Genomic DNA, 17,783 nt, shown 5'->3' with positions numbered 1-17,783 from the left:
CATCCTGCCGGGCGTGTCCTGGCAAAGAAAGTAAGATCTAGCCAAAATAATTTGGTTGCGTTTTACTAATAGAAGTATCTTTTCAGCAGAACCACCAGAAATATGATCTCCGAAGACCTCTCCATTAGGACTCCGTGCACCATAACCACCAGCTACTTGGCAGCTTAAGCGGAGCTGGAGGACGCGCTGCCTTCGACAGGGAGGAGGAAAATAGGGTGCCCGCTAAGGAACAGTTGGAGAAGCCGTGTCCAGCCACTGCCAGGATGCTGGGGGATTCCTGCAGCATCAGCGGATCAACCCTGTTCCCAATCCGGCTCCCATTTCCTCAAGGTCCAATATGCCTATTGGGACTCGGAGCTGGACTGCGGTGGCGCGGGAAAGATGGCGAAGAATCCGTGGGACAGAAAGGAAGCTTTAAACAATTAATTTACATAAATAAAAACATTCGTTGAACATTCCATCTATTTTTAATTTAATTTCTTTGTGTACCAGCAGACTCCTCCTTTTTAAATTTCTCCAATTGTTTTGTTTTCCGTTTGGCAACAAACCCAGCTGCTTGGCAGTAAGACCATGCTACATGCATTGCGGGTGAACTTTGAAAACTTCGGTCACACTACAAATAAGATTTTTCGACTAGTGAAACTCTTAGCCGATCTGAGTACTAGGCTTATGGAAGAAAAAATGCCTGCCAAAATTGTTATTAAAAATGGATATAGACAAAGAACCGTATACAAAGGTGTTATAAATTCTAAAAAGGCGCCAAACGGTTCAAACTTTTGAAAATTCTCGTGGCATCACTGTTGGCCAACATTAGTTCCTATTCAATTTTAAACTACGCTTGCCTATATGAAAATCCTATCCTTGGTCAAATTGATAATAGCAATAAAACATACTTAGCGTTCAAATTGTATTTAGCTGTGCGTTGTTTCGCATTTTTAACAAGCAACTAAATTTGCACGTACTCTCCCTTCGGATACGGTTTGCTTATGCCGATCAGCTGTTCGCTTCAACGATTATTTATGTAAACAAGAATCCGCTTAAAATTTCAATAGCAATTTTAAGCGACTGTGTATAACAGAAGTATAACTAGAAACAGTGACTTAACCGATAGGTACTTCTGGTATTTAAGAATCGGTCGATAACCAAATTCATGCACCGATAAGTCAGATAAATCAAAATTGTATCTAAAAAGTCAAATTTTGATCGTACAAATAGGGTTGTTGGATTTTGAAAAAATATCGTATCGATGATATTTGCTGTTTGAAAAATATCACACGATGATATTAAGAAATATCATAGAAAAAAATCGATATATCGATTTTTTTGATATTTTTAATGTTCAGCAAAATTTGAAAAATGGTGTCCTGTTGCTGTACATTTGGGTTTTTATAAAAAATAATAAGAAAATAATAGCCAATCCCTCAAACTCAAGCTCCCGCAACATCATTAAGTTCCTAAAAAGTTCAAAAACAATGCACAAAATATAAATAAACATCAATGTAAATACAATTAGAATCTAAGGATCCCATAAATAGTATAATCTTGTAAATATGTATATAATCTCACAGTAAACCCACAACCAAAAAAAAAACCACTGTTAGCGCTTAGTTTAATACTATTTGTTAGCACTAGATAAATAAATAAATAAAATAACAACATTTTTAAGGATTTGGCACAGCCCATTGTTTTCAATTTTTTTTATAAAGATAATGATTACATGCATTTGAACTTATTGTTTTTAATTATAATTCATGAAATTACATACATTTGAACTTATTGTTTTTAATTATAATTCTTGAAATTACATACATTTGTACTTGTATTTAATTATAAATTTATGAAATTGCATAATTTCGCAAACAAATCTGTTTTTAATGTTTTAAGAAAAACTCGTTCGGTTACATGCTGGTCTGTCATACGACTACGGGAGTCACAAACAACACACTTTATGGCAGAAGCCAACCGTTCCGATGAAACCGAACTACCAGGCGTGATCAGGCAACTTAATGCCACCTTCGCTAGCATGGGCATAGTAGATTTTTGTGATATCCAGAAATCCAAAGGATTGGTATCCCAACTACAAAATACTAAAGAAAAGCTGCATTTCCTTTCTTTCGGAACTCTGGACTACAGAGTCTCGGAGCTCTCTGGTCCTGTTGTGCAGATCTAGAAAAGATTCCTGTATGCTTAAAGCGACCATGTCCTGTTCTCCGCAATCCATTTCTTCTACAGACGAAGGCAATATTTCTGATTGCTTTTTTCAACCATCTGCTTTATGATTTCATCAGTGACATTTTTTACGTGAAGAGGCATATCGAAATACATTTTTTTAAATCGAGGATCAAGCATTGTGGCTTTCATGAGTATGTTATTCTGCAGCAAACCACTCAATCGCTTTTGTGATATTTGTAGAAGGGTATCTTTTGTTAGAATGCCCTCAGCGGTAACCATATTAGCTTCTCTTAATTTTGTATTAATCATAGAAATCATAGGGATCACTAAGCTGACGGTCACGTAAGAATCGCCGCTCACATTATCAGTGGCTTCTTTAAAAGGTTGGAGAACATGGCAAAAATCGCGACAAATATTAAGCTCCTCCACTGAGAGCATTTCTGGTGAGTTGCCTGAGGTTCGTCTACTCAAAATAACGAATGCCACTTCGTCAGCTAGTGCAACGAACGCGTTTAGCATATCCAAGCACGAGTTCCACCGAGTGTCCACGCTTTGAACAATGTGCATTTCGCAGAAGTAGCATTTGATTCTGTATAAAAACCTTTAGACGCACTCATTTTCACATACACTTCTCACTTTGCTTTCTGGCTTAAGAGTGACCATACATAAAAAATCGGAAATATCATAAAAAAATATCGTAAAAATCGTCTTTTTTTGCCCAAAAAATATCGCGATGATATTTTTTTAAGAGAAAAATAGCGATATATCGATATTTTGATATATTTCCGACATCCCTACGTACAATAGAGCTGCAGTAAAAATTGGATCGAGCATAAAAAATAATTTTTTGTATTTTTGCTTAATTTTTCCAGCTTCTTGCGGCCAATTTAGTGATGCAAACAAATAAAAACAACAAAAGAAATATATGTAATAGTGTTTAAATTAGTCCGTTGCGTTGAAATATAGACAAAACTATATGATAGCAATCAAAAATAAAACTCGAAGTCTTTTTGAATACGTCACAACCGGAGATGATAAAATTAAAATCATTTACAAGCTTGGTTCAACGTCGAGCTCGGAGAGCCAATTTTCTCACGACTCTCCTGTGGCCAACTTCAGACTACCAAGCGCGATGGCCATGGACAGAAACAGTTGGAAATCACTTCTTGCGAGATCCGGACTATAAAGTGGATGCAAAAGAACCTCCCATCCGAGCTCCCGGAGCTTCTGGCGCGTCACCAAAGATATGTGTGGCCTGGCGATGTCCTGATGGAAGACAATTCGACCTCTGTCGATCAAAGATGGCCATAGGGGAGCAGCTCATAGTGGATGACTCCCTGCCAATCCCCCCAAACACACAGAAGAACTTTCCTGGCCGTCAATTCAGGCTTGGCCACCGTCTGGGCCGCTTCATCGCTTTTCGACCACGACCGTTTGCGCCTTACGTTGTCGTAAGTAACCCACTTTATACCGCCAGTAACAAGACGCTTCAAAAACGGGTCAATTTGTTTGGCACCCATACGAGCTTCGAGCTTCTTAGTGACTTTAAGCTTCTTCAAATGGTTAATAACGGTTTGATGACTCATGCCCAGCTCTTGACTGATGCTACGGCTGCTACTATGCCGATCTCTTTCGACCTATGCAGCGATTTTATCGGAATTTTCGACGACAAGCCTCCCGGTGCGTGGCGCATCTTCGACCACCTCTACACCAGAACGAAAACGTGGAAACCATCGTTGTGCGGTGGAAATGGAAACTGTATCGGGTCCATAAACTGCACACATTTTATTGGCGGCTTCAGATGTATTTTTGCCTTTATCGTAGCAGTACTGTAAAATATGCCGTACTTTCTCTTTATTTTGCTCCATGTTTGCGAAGCTATAACTCACGAACTACTAAAAAGAAACAACATTCAATCAAAGCGCGTGAAAATGGCTTTCCAAAAAGGTGTAGCATGACCAAATGTGATGAATAAAACTAGAACTACGTGATTGCAGCGACAACTAGCGAAAATACCGAAAGACGACAGCCTAATATATATTATGATGATCAGTACTTCTCATCTGCAGTGGTGCAATTGGGCGCCTGGTACTGTTCCAAACTTTGCTATTGCTTGATTTGTTGGGTGCTGGTATCGTTAAGTAACAATGCTTACGAACTTACACTATCTATTGCCGACAATGTTATACCTACTTAGAAGTTAATTTTAAAAGCTTCGAACACTAAAATCAGTTCGTTAAAGTTTTTTTAGTTATAAAGTTTAATGTTAACGTTCAAATGCTTAAGAGGCTATGCCTTCTTATCCAAACAAGTCCCAGTAAATGTCAAATATATTTGTCTCTTTCAAAGTCTCAATAGAATGCTTTAATGAATGACCCAAACAATGCAGTGGAATAACCGTATTATAAAGTGCTAATGTAGTGCTAATCCATTCTAATTTCGCCTGTTAACATTTTGTAGACAGTTCTCAATCAAACTCCGCTTTGTGGGTTATCCAGCCATAAGAAACTTCAACGGTATTTTTTTATTTATAAGTGTCATTTCTAAAATTGCACATGTTTTGTTTTTGTGTTGCAATCACCAAAAGGATACAAAATAAAATGCTCTTAAAATGGACTCAATCTAATCTGCACTTGTACAAAGCTACTTAAATCGATAACTTGTTACTTTGCTCATTTCGTTTCTTAGATTCGGTCATAGTTTGTCCCTCTAAGCAGAGTCATTTAAACTAGGTATATTTAATCATTCCTCATTTGATTGTTGAACTGCACAAAGCAGTTCCCAAACCAAAAATTACGCTTACATTTTACAATGAAATAGAAAACTACGAATTTCGATTGGCTTTTGGATCAGATTAGCTCCAGACATCGGCCGAGTAGCGCTTCTGAGCCTCCATCTTCTTTATATACTGCACGGCGTCAACCTCGCTCATGTTTCCTTTAGTGGACAGAATCTTCATTAAAATGTTTCTTACGTCCACCGCCATGTTCTTCGCATCACTGTATAGGAAGATAAATTTATAATATACTTTATGGATACATCTCTGCCTTAAAATAACCTACCCGCATATGTAGAAGTGCCCTTTGCTCTCGCCAATCACGTCCCATATTAAATCTGCATCCTGTTCAAGCAGGTGCTGTACATAAACCTTATTTGACTGGTCACGAGAAAAAGCGGCCCTCAAGTTAAGTGTACCCTTCTTAACCCACTCCTCCAACTCGGCTTCGTAGATGTAGTCCTCGCTGCGCTTACGACAGCCAAAGTAGAGGATCGACTCGCCGACGCTCTTGCCCTCATCGCGCAGGTACTGTCGTTCCTGAATGAAACCACGAAAAGGGGCCAAACCCGTGCCCGGTCCTACCATTATGATAGGCGTCTCAGGCTTCGTAGGTAGACGGAACTGCGACTTGCGAATAAATATCGGCACCTTTACTTTCTCGCCGCTCTGGGGTTGCTTATCCCTCAAATAAGTAGTGGCCACTCCCATATTGGTACGTCCTGTTGGAGTCTTATATTCTACTAGGACGGCTGTAACATGCACATCTGTGGGATGTAGTTTAGCAGAAGAGGAGATGGAATAGTAACGGGGCTGTAACCGGGGTAGCAGCTCGCAGACGTGGTCTATGGGAGGGCGGCAGGACTTGACATCTTCCAGAATGTGGATAACGTTGCGGCACGCGTCTTGGATCCAGCTTTGATACTTCTCCTTTCCTGCGGAATGTAAGTTTGTTTTACAGAAATAATAATATACAAAAAAGGAAGCTAGCTTCGGCAAGCCGAAGTTTCTCTTTCCCTGCAGAACGCTATATAACGACCTTGTATTATTACTTTTACATTAATTATCCGATCGCTCCTATGGCAGATACAAGTACATTATGAAGACGTCCGACTTTTTAAAAATTTTCTTCGAAATTCTGAAGTATTAAAAGAATGATATTCCCAAGAGTTTAAGTTAATATGTCAAAAAGTACTTATTTTATATTATAATTTTTTAGCATATTTTTTGGATCATTCCTATGGGAGCTATAGGATATAGTTGTCCGATCCGAAATAAGACTTTTGTTGAGCGACTAGTTTGCGTAGAAACAGACAGACGGACGGACAGACGGATAAGGCTAGCTCGACTCGTCTAGTGATGCTGATCAAGAATATATATACTTTATGGGGTTGGTAACGTCCCCTTTACTGCGTTGTAAACTTCTGACTGAAATCATCATACCCTCTGCAAGGGAATAACAAGAGGGAACGCTATAATCAATGCCATCGACTTAGGTTAGTTAGACTTAGGTGTGAGTTTTAAAAATGATTATATTATATTTACAATAAAACTCAGGCAATAATCATTATTGAGGAGTATAAAGAAAAAGAATCCATCTATAACGATTACTTAGAAATTTGAATTTATAAAACTGAAAATAGTACTCAAAAAGCCATTGCGGCCATTGTATTATGAATTTGAATATTTTTGCTCTTGTTGGTTTGTCCATGTAGTTTTAAATTTATGTAAAAAAAAAAACAAATTATTTTAACACTAAGTCCTTTTTTGTATTTAAAATTAAAAATTGAAATATTTGTAGGAATTTTGATCTTATAACATTTCTCAAACCAAGTTAAAGATGAATATCATCACACAACAGAACATTTAGTAGCTATATTAAGAGAGTATCTTGCACCTTACGCAACGGTAAGAATTTTTGTACCGTTTGTGTCCAACCGAAGTAGACACTGCTGGGTTACGCCGTGGGACGCTTTGATGGCAGAACGATGATCGCGTCACGTCGATGGTTACTGCGATGCCGGACCACAGGCGATGCGGGAACTGCGCTCAGGTTGAGCTAACGGAGGTTAGTTGCGTTGAGAACTGATTTATTATTGAATATATACATGTTTATATACTACTTGGATAACAAGGAATTTTAGTGTAAGCAATAGTGAAATGAGTTGTATTCTAGAGTAGGTCAGTGAATTTCGATTATGCTAACAGTTTGCGCTGAGGCTCTGCTGACACTGCAGAATGAGCTGACCGACAGATAAAGCTTTTCCGTGGAGACTGAAATTGTCCCCTCTTAGAAAGCATTAATATGGCATGTTTATAGTATGTAGAATTCCTGAAACAACGCTTAGATGTGTCTTGGTTAAATTTAAAAAGTCATTAAAACTTCAGAAATCCTGTAGTTGAGATGATCAGAATTTTTCTCGTTTATTATCTTGCATTTTTTTTTCAGCAAACTGCAAGGAACCATTTCTTGTAGCGGTTGATCTTCGTTCTGATGAGTCAGATTCGATACTTCTATTTTTGGATTTAACGAACTCAGCGTGGGTGAATCATAAAATAAAAGAGACAAAAGGTACAAGTCCTTTTGTCTCTTTTATTTTATGATTCACCCACGCTGAGTTCGTTAAATTATTCCTTTCTTCATCAAGAGAAATCTCAGTCATCCGTGTGCCTTTTTTGTTAGTTCGCAAGTTCTGTTATTTGTATTAACATCTTCTTCATCAAATTGGTTGTCATCAACCAGATTTTTATCTTTCGTTAGCTCACAAGCCGGATTGTGACTAGCTTGATCTTCTATTCCTTCTTCTAAAATAGTTTTTATTTATGTTTCAAAAGAGACTTCTTTCTTAAGAAAGTCCGAGACTACACAACCAAGCCTTGTGTATTGTGCAAGAGGTTGAGTCATAGTCTAAGAAATTTTCCAGTCATTAAGCAGGGATAAGCTCCATGCCCCAAGTTTAGGTCAATGGGTCCAGGTTGCCGAAAGTCAGGATCTGCTAGTGGCAGTCCGTCGAGAATATTGCAATCGGTAATGACGGTTGGTTTGTAATGACTGTAGGAATAATAAATACTTCTACTAGATTTTCAAAACATGATGAGAGCTTTAGTATTGATCTAATTGCTGTTGTTATTTTTCCTCCGATTCCAGATATTTTAATCGTTAACGACATTTTTGTAGTTGACCGGTTGGCCCTTGTAATGATACCTTGGCGGTCGCGAGCAAAGTATATCCTCTTGGATTGTCGTAGCCTGCAATGGTTGCTGCGCCGGCCACTGAATTGCTAGTCGGCCCTTGGTGTAGCAGTGAATGATGCCGTTGCTGGCAGACTCGACAAGTGGCCGGTGATCCACAGTTTTCAACCTTATGAGCTGTAGACAAACAATTTGTGCATGCTCCTACTTGAATAATGGCTTGGCATAGTGTTTTGGGGTCCACTTCCTGGAAACGGGTACATGACTGACTGATGGCTGAATGTTGCTGTAGGTTGAGCGCTTATGGGTTAAACGGCTACATGCTCTAAGATTATGTGGTCCTAGGTGCCAAATCTTACAGCTCTCTGATGACTGACTGATGGCGGAATGTTGCTGTACGTTGAGCGCTTATATACTACTTGGAACACGGAATAAGCTATGTTCTAAAGTAGGTCAGGGAATTATGATTATGGTAGCAGTTTGCGTAGTTGGATCGGCTGACACTGCAAAATGTGCTGACGGCATTGGAGGGTCAGTGTACCGTAGAGTCGGTGAGTTACTGAGACATATAATATGCTGATCAGCAATTATCATCAGCAGTGGGTGCTACTGAGCGCCAGGTTCTGTTTCCAACTTGGCTACTGCTTGATTTGTTGGGACTGGTCATGTTGAGCACCCTTGGGTACGAACATTCTCCCCCCATTGAGGGGTATCCTCAATTAAGGCGTGATGTCGGTCAGCCCTTTGCCGAATTGTAAAGAAAGCACCTAACAAATCACTGACCGTGGAGGATCCTTCCTTCAGCTGCGGAGGTTCATGTTTGTGATTCAGGTCCTTCATATCTTCTTGATGCTGCTTGACAATCCCCTTTGCGATAAAATTGACATTACCGTGGGGACTGAAATTGTGCCCTCGTAGAACCTTATCGTTTGGCACGTCTATGGTATGTGGACTTTCTGCAACAAAACTCAGATATTTCTTGGTTAAATTTAGAAATGTTGAACAAAAGTCAGACTTATTGTAGGTTTTATGATGAGAAGTCGGTTCTGTCAGCTTCAATGAACCATTATATGTTGCGGTTCATTTTATCTTTCGTTGGCTCACAAGCAGAGTTCGGTCCTGCAAGATCGTCTACGTCTTCTTCCAAATTAGGGTTGATTTCCGTATCAGATGAGGGTTCTTTATTGAGAAAGCCTGTGGCTACATTGCCTAGTCTAAGAAGTTCACCGGTCATTTAACAAGAAAATAAACCAACCCCTAAGTTTAGGTCAATGGGTCCACGTTGCCGAAAGTCAGGATCTGCTAGCGGCAGTCCCTCGGGAATATTAAGACCGTTTGTAATCGATAATGACGGTTGATTTGTAATGACATTGGCAATAATAAATACCTCTCTTAATGTTTCAAAATCGGATGTACATGACGATAGCTTTAGTATTGACCTAGTTGCTGTTGCTCCTTACCCTTCGATTCCAGATATTTCAAGAGAACGTGAAATTTCTTTAAGAAACAGCAGATCTGCCATCCGTCTTGAGATAAGACACACTTGTGATCCGGTAGCTATTACAGCGTTTTCCCTGGGATTGTCGTAGTCTGTGGTGGTTACTATGCGACACACTGGATTGCTTGTTGGTCCTTTATGTAACATTAAATGATGCCGTTGCTGGCAGACGCTACAAGAGGCCAGTAATCCACAGCTTTCAACCTTATGAGCTGTAGACAAGCAATATGTGCACTTGGGATCCATTTTCTGAAACCGGCTTCACGCCGGTGACAATTCTTGCAGTTTTTTTCGTTGTGGACTGATTGATTGCGGACTGTTGTTGTAGGTTTTGGGTCTATCGTCTAAAGCATGCAACGTCAGTACACCCCCTTCAATTTCCGTTGGTGTGTCCGCGGAATTTTCCAGTGTCGATAGGGTCTGTGGGGTGCAGTGTAAGTTTCGTATGGTAAGCCGCTTTCTGCTTTGATATTTCATGTTTAACCGGCGGTATGCGAAAATCCCTTTTGATGTTTTTGTTCCGATTATACCATGGTGGACCAGTGATTGTGAGCGTTGCTGTTGCTTGCGTTCCCCAAAGCTGGGAGCCGTAAGTCCAAATGGGCTTTAGAGTGGAATTGTAGAGCAGAACCTTGAAGTCCAGACACAGGGGTGATCGAGAAATTATAATCCAGTGTAATGTGATTCTCATTGTAGTCTTCTCCTGATATAAAGCGATCTCCGAGTGAATTGTAGACGTCCAAGAATTTCCCTTCCGTTATTGTTTCCTGATTATAATTAAATAGGTGTAGCTTGGAAATAATTTTTTGTTGTTGTTCGATCCGTTTCCTGACTAAGATTTCGAAGTATAACCTCTTATTTGGAAGTTGTATTTACTTGTAAGATGCGTTTCTGCCAGCAGCACGTCTACGTGGTTTTCAAAGAGAAATTAAGTTTTTTCAAGTTTTTGCCGTGAAACGCCGTTGGCATTTCACATTTATATTCGAAGGCAAGACAACGATTGTTTAGATTGTTGGGATGCGAGCATCTTTACTAGAATGTTTTGATTTTGCATGAAGTTTTGCATTGTTGTTTTCATGAAGAACATAAAGTCCATCATACTTTGTTGTAAGGTTAACTACACTGCTTCGATAATGTTTGGTATTTGTCCTATTGCTTGCTGAAGGGTTATTATATTCGGTTCGCAATCGAGCTTGTCGGATCAACGTCGGATTTATTAGTCCTATTTTCAGGGCACTGGCGTATGTCATTCCCCATTTGTGTTAAGGGGGCCAAATGATAATCTGGCTGCTTTCCAAAAGAAAACGTCAGCTGTGGTTTGAGTTTGCACGTACTCATTCTATTCGAGGTATTGTTTTTCTTAATGCTCTGATCTCTGGCTCCGATTCGACCTAAAAGAGTGGTTACGGATTTTATTTCTGTTTATTATATTTATAATATTTTTGACGAACAAGCCTTTTTCTTTCAAAGCCTTTTTCGTTTAAAGCCTCTACTATCTCAGTGGTGGATACGTCAGGCTCTATGCCTTTTAACACAGCTTGCAAGCCCTTCCTGTTCTTTATCTGATACGTTTAGTAGGGGTTTGTAGTCTCATCCAGGTAGATATTTGGTGATCTTCTGTCTTAGTTTAAAGCATTGTTTCGTGATTATTCCCTTTAACAAGAGAGGAGTAACATAAAAATTGTCATTCACGACCAGTGAACAATTTTCTTTACTAGGGCATCCGAGTTCTGTTCCCTTATGTGGAGTGAAAACTTTAAAGATTTTTTATTCGCGTTTATACAAGTATGCGAGGGAGTGTCAGCGAGCCCAGGACAGGGTTAAGCAGTTACGCCGTATACAGCCAACACCGGCCAAAAAAAAGGGGGTGGCAAGCGAGTCCGTCTCATGAAGGAGCAAGCCCGGATCATCGAGGGGAAATTACAAGAACGGCTCAAAGAGCTAAATACGTTACTCCATAGGTGGAAGAGCGGAAAAAGAAGTTAGTTCACCCCTGATTTTGTTGTAGCACTTGCAACGCGTTTACGCGGGGTGCGCACTTTTGGTGTAAAATAAATACAAGTAAATTTATTGTAACTTGTCGTTTGCGATGATGTAAACTGAAAATTGTGAATTTTTTAATTAACCAGCCTCATCCACATATATACATATCATATATGTCGTCTGCACATAATCCCATAATAATTATACCCGTTACTCGTACAGTAAAGGGGTATACTAGATTCGTTGGAAGGGATGTAACAGGTAAACGAAATGGTTTCCGACCCTTTATATATTCTTGATCAAGATCATTAGCCGAGTCGATCTAGCCATGTCCCTCTGTCCGTATGAACGCTGTGATCTCGAAAACTATAAGACGGCAATATTGGGAATAGGCATGCAGACATTAGTGTTCTTATCAATACCTATAGATTGACCCAAAAAAAGTTTGCCACGCCAAACTACGGAAACTATCAAAGATAGTGAATTGGGATTTCAGATTCAGATTCCGTAGCCTTGCACGCAGTGCAAGTTTGGTACGCGAAAATGGCACGCCCACTCTAACGCCCACAAACCGCCCAAACCCGCGGCGCCCACAATTTTCATGCTAGAAAAAAAATTTTAACTGAAATGTATGGGTCTCGTCAGTAACTATCGATTGACCCAAAAAAAGTTACCCTTGCCCACTCAAACTCCCAAAAACCGCCCAAAACTGAGGCGCCCTCAATTTTCATGCTAGAAAAAACTTTTTAACTGAAATGTATTAGTCTCGTCAATACCTATCGATTGACCCAAAAAGTTTGCCACTCCCACTCTAACGTCCATAACGCTTAAATCTGTCTGCCGCCCACATAACCATAAATTGAGATCGTGGGAAGGTGGCGCATTACAATCTCGATTTGCTGCTTGCATATCTGCATCTCCCTTTGGTCCCTTTAGCTAAGTAACGGGTATCTGATAGTCGAGGTACTCGACTATAGCGTTCTTAATTTTATTTAAAGTAATAATTTAGTTTTTAATTATTTTTATATATTTTATATACCACAACAGTCGAATAAAAAGTGCCTTAAACCGCAAACACGTGTGCCGAGCACAAAATTAAGAAAATAAACATAGATATAGAATAATTCAAAAATATACCTTCCTTATTTGCTCAATACCATCTTCGATTTTACTAAATATAAATATTAGAAAGCGTAGTGAAATAATGTCAAGAACACAAGTGAATATAGATTCAGTAGTTTTAGTCAAACTAGATATTTTCAACAGAACTCGGATTCTAGTTATCTCGAAAAAATAGACCTATACCAGTCTATGAATTCGAATACAAATATATTTCAAAATTCGGATTACCGTTTTCACTGTTAGTAAATTGCCATTCAACAGAAAAAGCAATTATATTAACAACAGTTCCCAGTGTGTGTGTCGTTTCCGTGATTGATAATAACCAATAGGAAAAATTATAAAATTTAATGAATAACAGATGATTCCAAAGACATAGTCAATGGTTCAAGATGGGAACTATTTTTTGCAATGCCGTCATGTATTGAGATCCTGTTCCATCAAATTATCATGTAATACTAAACAGGGTTCGTGGAAAATTTAGGCTGAGTACCTGTGTAAATAGAAATCTCAAATTTACTTCGCTGGTTGGGAGGGCATCGATTGTAAATTGCAAAAGAAATGACAGAATCATCTGTAGCAGCGTGCGATGAAATGCTGAACAGGGCAGTAAACCGATACGAAGAGAAGTAGGATTCGAAAAAGTGCCGATGGTGGCGTTAATGTCAGTGACGTCGACTGTTGGGGTTTTCTTTTATGAATCTTTAGATGGAGTAGATGTGCGCAATGGTTCTCCTTCTGAAAAATGAACAACCGTAGAGACCAAGTGGGGTTCGGATCTATCCTTTTGAATAAATTGGCACACTTCTACTGATTGTGACCTAAATTGATTATTAAAAACAGTTTGAGAACCCTGCTACGGTTAATATCAACGTATTTTTTTTTGTTATAGAATTGCAAGTTAATATTACATAAACGCTTATCTTTTCCGCCACATATATTTTGCCCATGTGCAGAGAACGTTTGTTTGGCAGAGCTTCGAATAGAACACAAGTGGAAGCCAAACCAATAATGTGCCTCTTCCTCTTTTTGTTGTTCTTGATTATTGTTGCCCTTCTTTTCAGTCACTTTCGTTTATATAACGGTATCAAGGTCGAAAAAAGGGTAGCTAGCTTGATCGGAAGTTGATTCACCTGGAACTGGATTTTGAGGTTTATCCACCCTTTTTCCGCTGATTGGTACTCACATTGGCCATAGCATCAGAAGATTCCGGGAAGGCTTTTGAAAATTTAGCAGTTCTACTTAAATAACTACTTTTAAGTTCACAGAGTTCGTTCATAATCTTATCTGTCTTGGAGTGAAAGTCATTGCTCACGACGCATCTGTCCAACTGCCAAATCTGATTATTTATAGTTGTTAAAAGTTTAATTGATTAACACAAGCGGTGTAGAACTTGCGGCGACAAAATGAAGTACAACGAACCGCCTTAAAGCCGCGAAGCTGTGCAGCTGTAACTTAAGCTTTGCCTTTCGCGCTCGAATTAGAAGACATAGTAGTATAGTCAAAACAAAAAATCTCTAATCTCTCTCTCTGCGGGAGCGGGCCCAATAAAAAATATTAAAGAAATTTATTTATTAAGTCTGATGTATAATCATTTTTAGTCACTAAGTTTGATATCAGAACTTTTGTGTGCTGAATGTGCAATCGCTGCGACATGTTACCTCGTTAAGAAGTGTATTTATTTGATCTGACTTGGACCTGGCTTGTAAATTTTTTTACTAAAAGTTCAGTCACTAAACACATTACAAAAAGCATTTTTTTGTGAAAAATATCTGAGAAATTAAACTGTCCCAATTTGCAGACCGTCCCAACTTATAGAGTAGTACTGGTCCAGCTCCTACAAGATTTATAAATATTTTCTTACCTTCCGGACTAATAGAGGCCATGTTGCGCAGCAGCTCCTTATCCTTCTCGTCTGTACAATACTCGGCAAGCTCCTTGAGAATGTGGGTTCTTGGTATGGCAGTAATTTCCAAATAATGTGTCAGAGCTGTGCGATAGGTAGTAGGACAAGGGAATGGGTGTTTCTTGCTGCTGTCCGTATCGGTGTTTATCAGCGAGAACACAGTGTCCAGATTGGCGCTGCACAGCTGACCGAGTATCTCCACCAAGCTCTTGTCGTTAACAGGGTACATAGCCACGTGATCGCCAGCGTCATACCGCATTTTGGAACCATCGATGCTCATTTCTATGTGCATGCAGGACCGTACGCCGCCCTTATGAAGCTCTCGGTTTACCTTGATGGGTGCCAGGAAGGGATTTTTGGCGTCGAAGGGCGGACGCTGGTTCTGCATAGAGTGCAGTCGGGCGATCTCTCCCTTGTAGATGCGGTCAGGCTGAACATCTGGTTGTTCAAGAAGACGGTATTGACGGATGAGCACTTCTTCGCCGCCGCCCTCGATGCCGAAATAATCGCACACTGCGGGCCAAAAACGGTCCTTCCACGTGATAAAGTCATCCTCGATGCTGTCGGGAATATAAAGCGTGAGCAAGGCTATCTATCCTATCTATATATCCACGACTTCTGTACTTACTTGGCATCATCGTCTCCCAGTCCTAGTTCAAAGACTTTATTGGCGCCCAGTTCCTCCAGCCGCTTATCCACATAGATAGCCACCTTGTTATAGTGCTCGTATGTCTTGTTTCCCAAGCCAAAGACCTTGGATAAAGAAATACATAGTCAGAAAAGCTAGGATATTTTTATATTCGCGCTCAAAGTTTAGCCCTTTTAGGGTATATTATGTTTAACCAGTATTCGATTGTAAGTATTAAATTGCTTATAGGATCATAAAGACATTTAACCAATTAAATTCATTTTAAGTGCCAACTAGGAAATAACAATAAAAATATAAACCCAAAATAATTGAGTTCTCTATTTTACTACTTTTTTTATTGCAAGCGCAAAGGCAAGAATTACTCAATATTTTATAGAAATCTATTTCCAACTACAGTTGAACTTCCATAACTGATAGAGGAGCCAAGTTCAAATTCCAAATTTTACGGGGGAGTCAATCTCTGGGCGCAATTAGGGGAAAACTTGTGTTGAAGGTTATGTAAATCTCCCAAAAGAAAAGCACTAGCGCCATCGCAGAAAGTAGACCTCACATACTCCTGAAAATGTTTCACAAGTGCATGCAGAATAAAATTTTCCCCGAGTAGTGTAAGGTTCAGAGGCTTGTCCTGATAAGCAAAGGAAAGGGAGACCCCACAACTCCATCAGCTTACCGACCTCTCTGTATGCTTAACACAACTGGAAAGCTACGTAAAAAACTGATTAAGTGGCGGCTAGGTGGTTTTATCAGTTTTTCACGTAGCTTTCCTGTTGTGTTTAGCATACAGAGTGCCCTTTCGAGAAGGTAATACGGCTTCCGCCCAGGCTGGTCCACAATCGGGGCAATTCAACCATTTTTCGAGACCCATTCTGCTTTTGGCGACATTAGATGTTAACAAGAAAGGAAGTTAACTTCGGCAAGCCGAAGCTTATATACCGTTGCAGCTATATTTATTAAATTTAAAAACACAAAAAATGATATTCCCAATAGTATAAGATAAGCTATAATTTGTTTCATATTTTTTTCCTACCAATTTTCCGATCGTTCCTATGGCAGCTATATGATATAGTCGTCCGATTTTGATAAAATTAAATTCGAAATTCAGAACTAATTTAAAAATGTTATTTCCAAGCGTAGGAGGTTATATGTTAAAAACACCGAAGCTATAATTTGTTTCATATTATTTTTCTACCAATTTTCCGATCGGTCCTATGGCAGCTATATGATATAGTCGTCCGATTTTGACAAAATTAAATTCGAAATTCAGAACTAATTAAAAAATGTTATTTCCAAGCGTTGGAGGTTATATGTTGAAAAACACCAAAGCTATAATTTGTTTCATATTATTTTTCTACCAATTTTCCGATCGTTCCTATAGCAGCTATATGATATAGTCGTCCGATTTTGATAAAATTTAATTAAAAATTCAAAACTAATTAAAAAATGTTATTTTCAAGCTTAGGAGGTTATATGCTAAAAAACACCAAAGATATAATTTTTTTTCCGATTATTCCTATGGGAGCTATAAGATATAGTTGTCCGATCCGGCTGGTTCCGACTTATATACTACCTGCAAAAGATATAAGGCTTTTGAGTAAGTTTCAGCCCGATAGCTTTAAAACTGAGAGACTAGTTTCCGTAGAAACGGACGGACAGACGGACATGGCTAGATCGACTCGTCTAGTCATGCTGATCAAGAATATATATACTTTATGGGGTCGGAAACGTCTCCTTCACTGCGTTGCAAACTTCTGACTGAAATCAATATACCCTCTGCAAGGGTATAAAAATACGTCAGATGGGTGGACATGATCGAAGCGCTAAATAGGCGCCTCCATATTCCCCAATACCTATCGCGTCTAATTCGGAGTATAGAATCGAAAATTAATTTATCGCTCAAAAACATGGGGAAATGTATGGACAACCCACGGGAGCAGCACAAGGATCTATTCCCGGGGCGGAACTGTGGAATATTAGCTACGACGATATCCTCAGTTCAGAAATGCCTGATAATGCATTTCTGGAAGGATACGCGGATGACATGGACTGCATTAGCTAATTTTAGTCACAAGAAATCAAACAGGGGCCAAACTGGACTCAAGCTCACGTTTGGGCCGCAAATTAATTACGTGAAAATAAAGGCTGCAGAGATAACTAGGTAACTGAGTAGACTGATGGAAGCAAACTGTTAGTGAACCTGATACTATTATATGGCTGCGAAGTATGGGCTGAAACACTGTAGACTAAATCCTTTATTGGTTACTCAGAGAACCTGTGCCATCCGAATATTAAGCCCCTATCGCACGATATCACCACTCGTCTTAGTGCCGATAGACGTATTAGCTAGAGAAGCAAGTGCCTGCACGAGCCTCTCAAGTGGGAGAAGCGTCATGACATTTCCAGGGGTCGCGAACGTACGTAATGAAAATAAACGTTTTCTGAATTTTTTTTGCTATTCGATAGCATTTTGTTAGCTCTTAGCTTAATGTAA

General features: G+C 39.4%; 1 protein-coding gene across 1 annotated transcript in view; it reads right to left on the bottom strand.

Moving 5' to 3' along the window:
* Positions 1–4,658: 4,658 nt before the first annotated feature.
* LOC119561851 (NADPH--cytochrome P450 reductase) overlaps positions 4,659–17,783 on the bottom strand; it is a 53,593-nt gene continuing 40,468 nt past the window's right edge. The window contains exons 4-7 of the mRNA XM_037875333.1: positions 15,275–15,399; positions 14,605–15,206; positions 5,235–5,883; positions 4,659–5,171 (exon numbers count right to left, since the gene is read on the bottom strand). Coding sequence (XP_037731261.1) covers positions 5,027–5,171; positions 5,235–5,883; positions 14,605–15,206; positions 15,275–15,399 — 1,521 coding nt within the window. The 3' untranslated portion in view covers positions 4,659–5,026. The remainder of the gene's footprint in view (positions 5,172–5,234; positions 5,884–14,604; positions 15,207–15,274; positions 15,400–17,783) is intronic.

Source organism: Drosophila subpulchrella, unplaced genomic scaffold (genome assembly GCF_014743375.2).
Source record: "Drosophila subpulchrella strain 33 F10 #4 breed RU33 unplaced genomic scaffold, RU_Dsub_v1.1 Primary Assembly Seq379, whole genome shotgun sequence".
NCBI lineage: Eukaryota > Metazoa > Arthropoda > Insecta > Diptera > Drosophilidae > Drosophila > Drosophila subpulchrella.
Note: the sequence above shows the minus strand (reverse complement) of the source record. Positions and strands in the feature narration are given on the sequence as shown.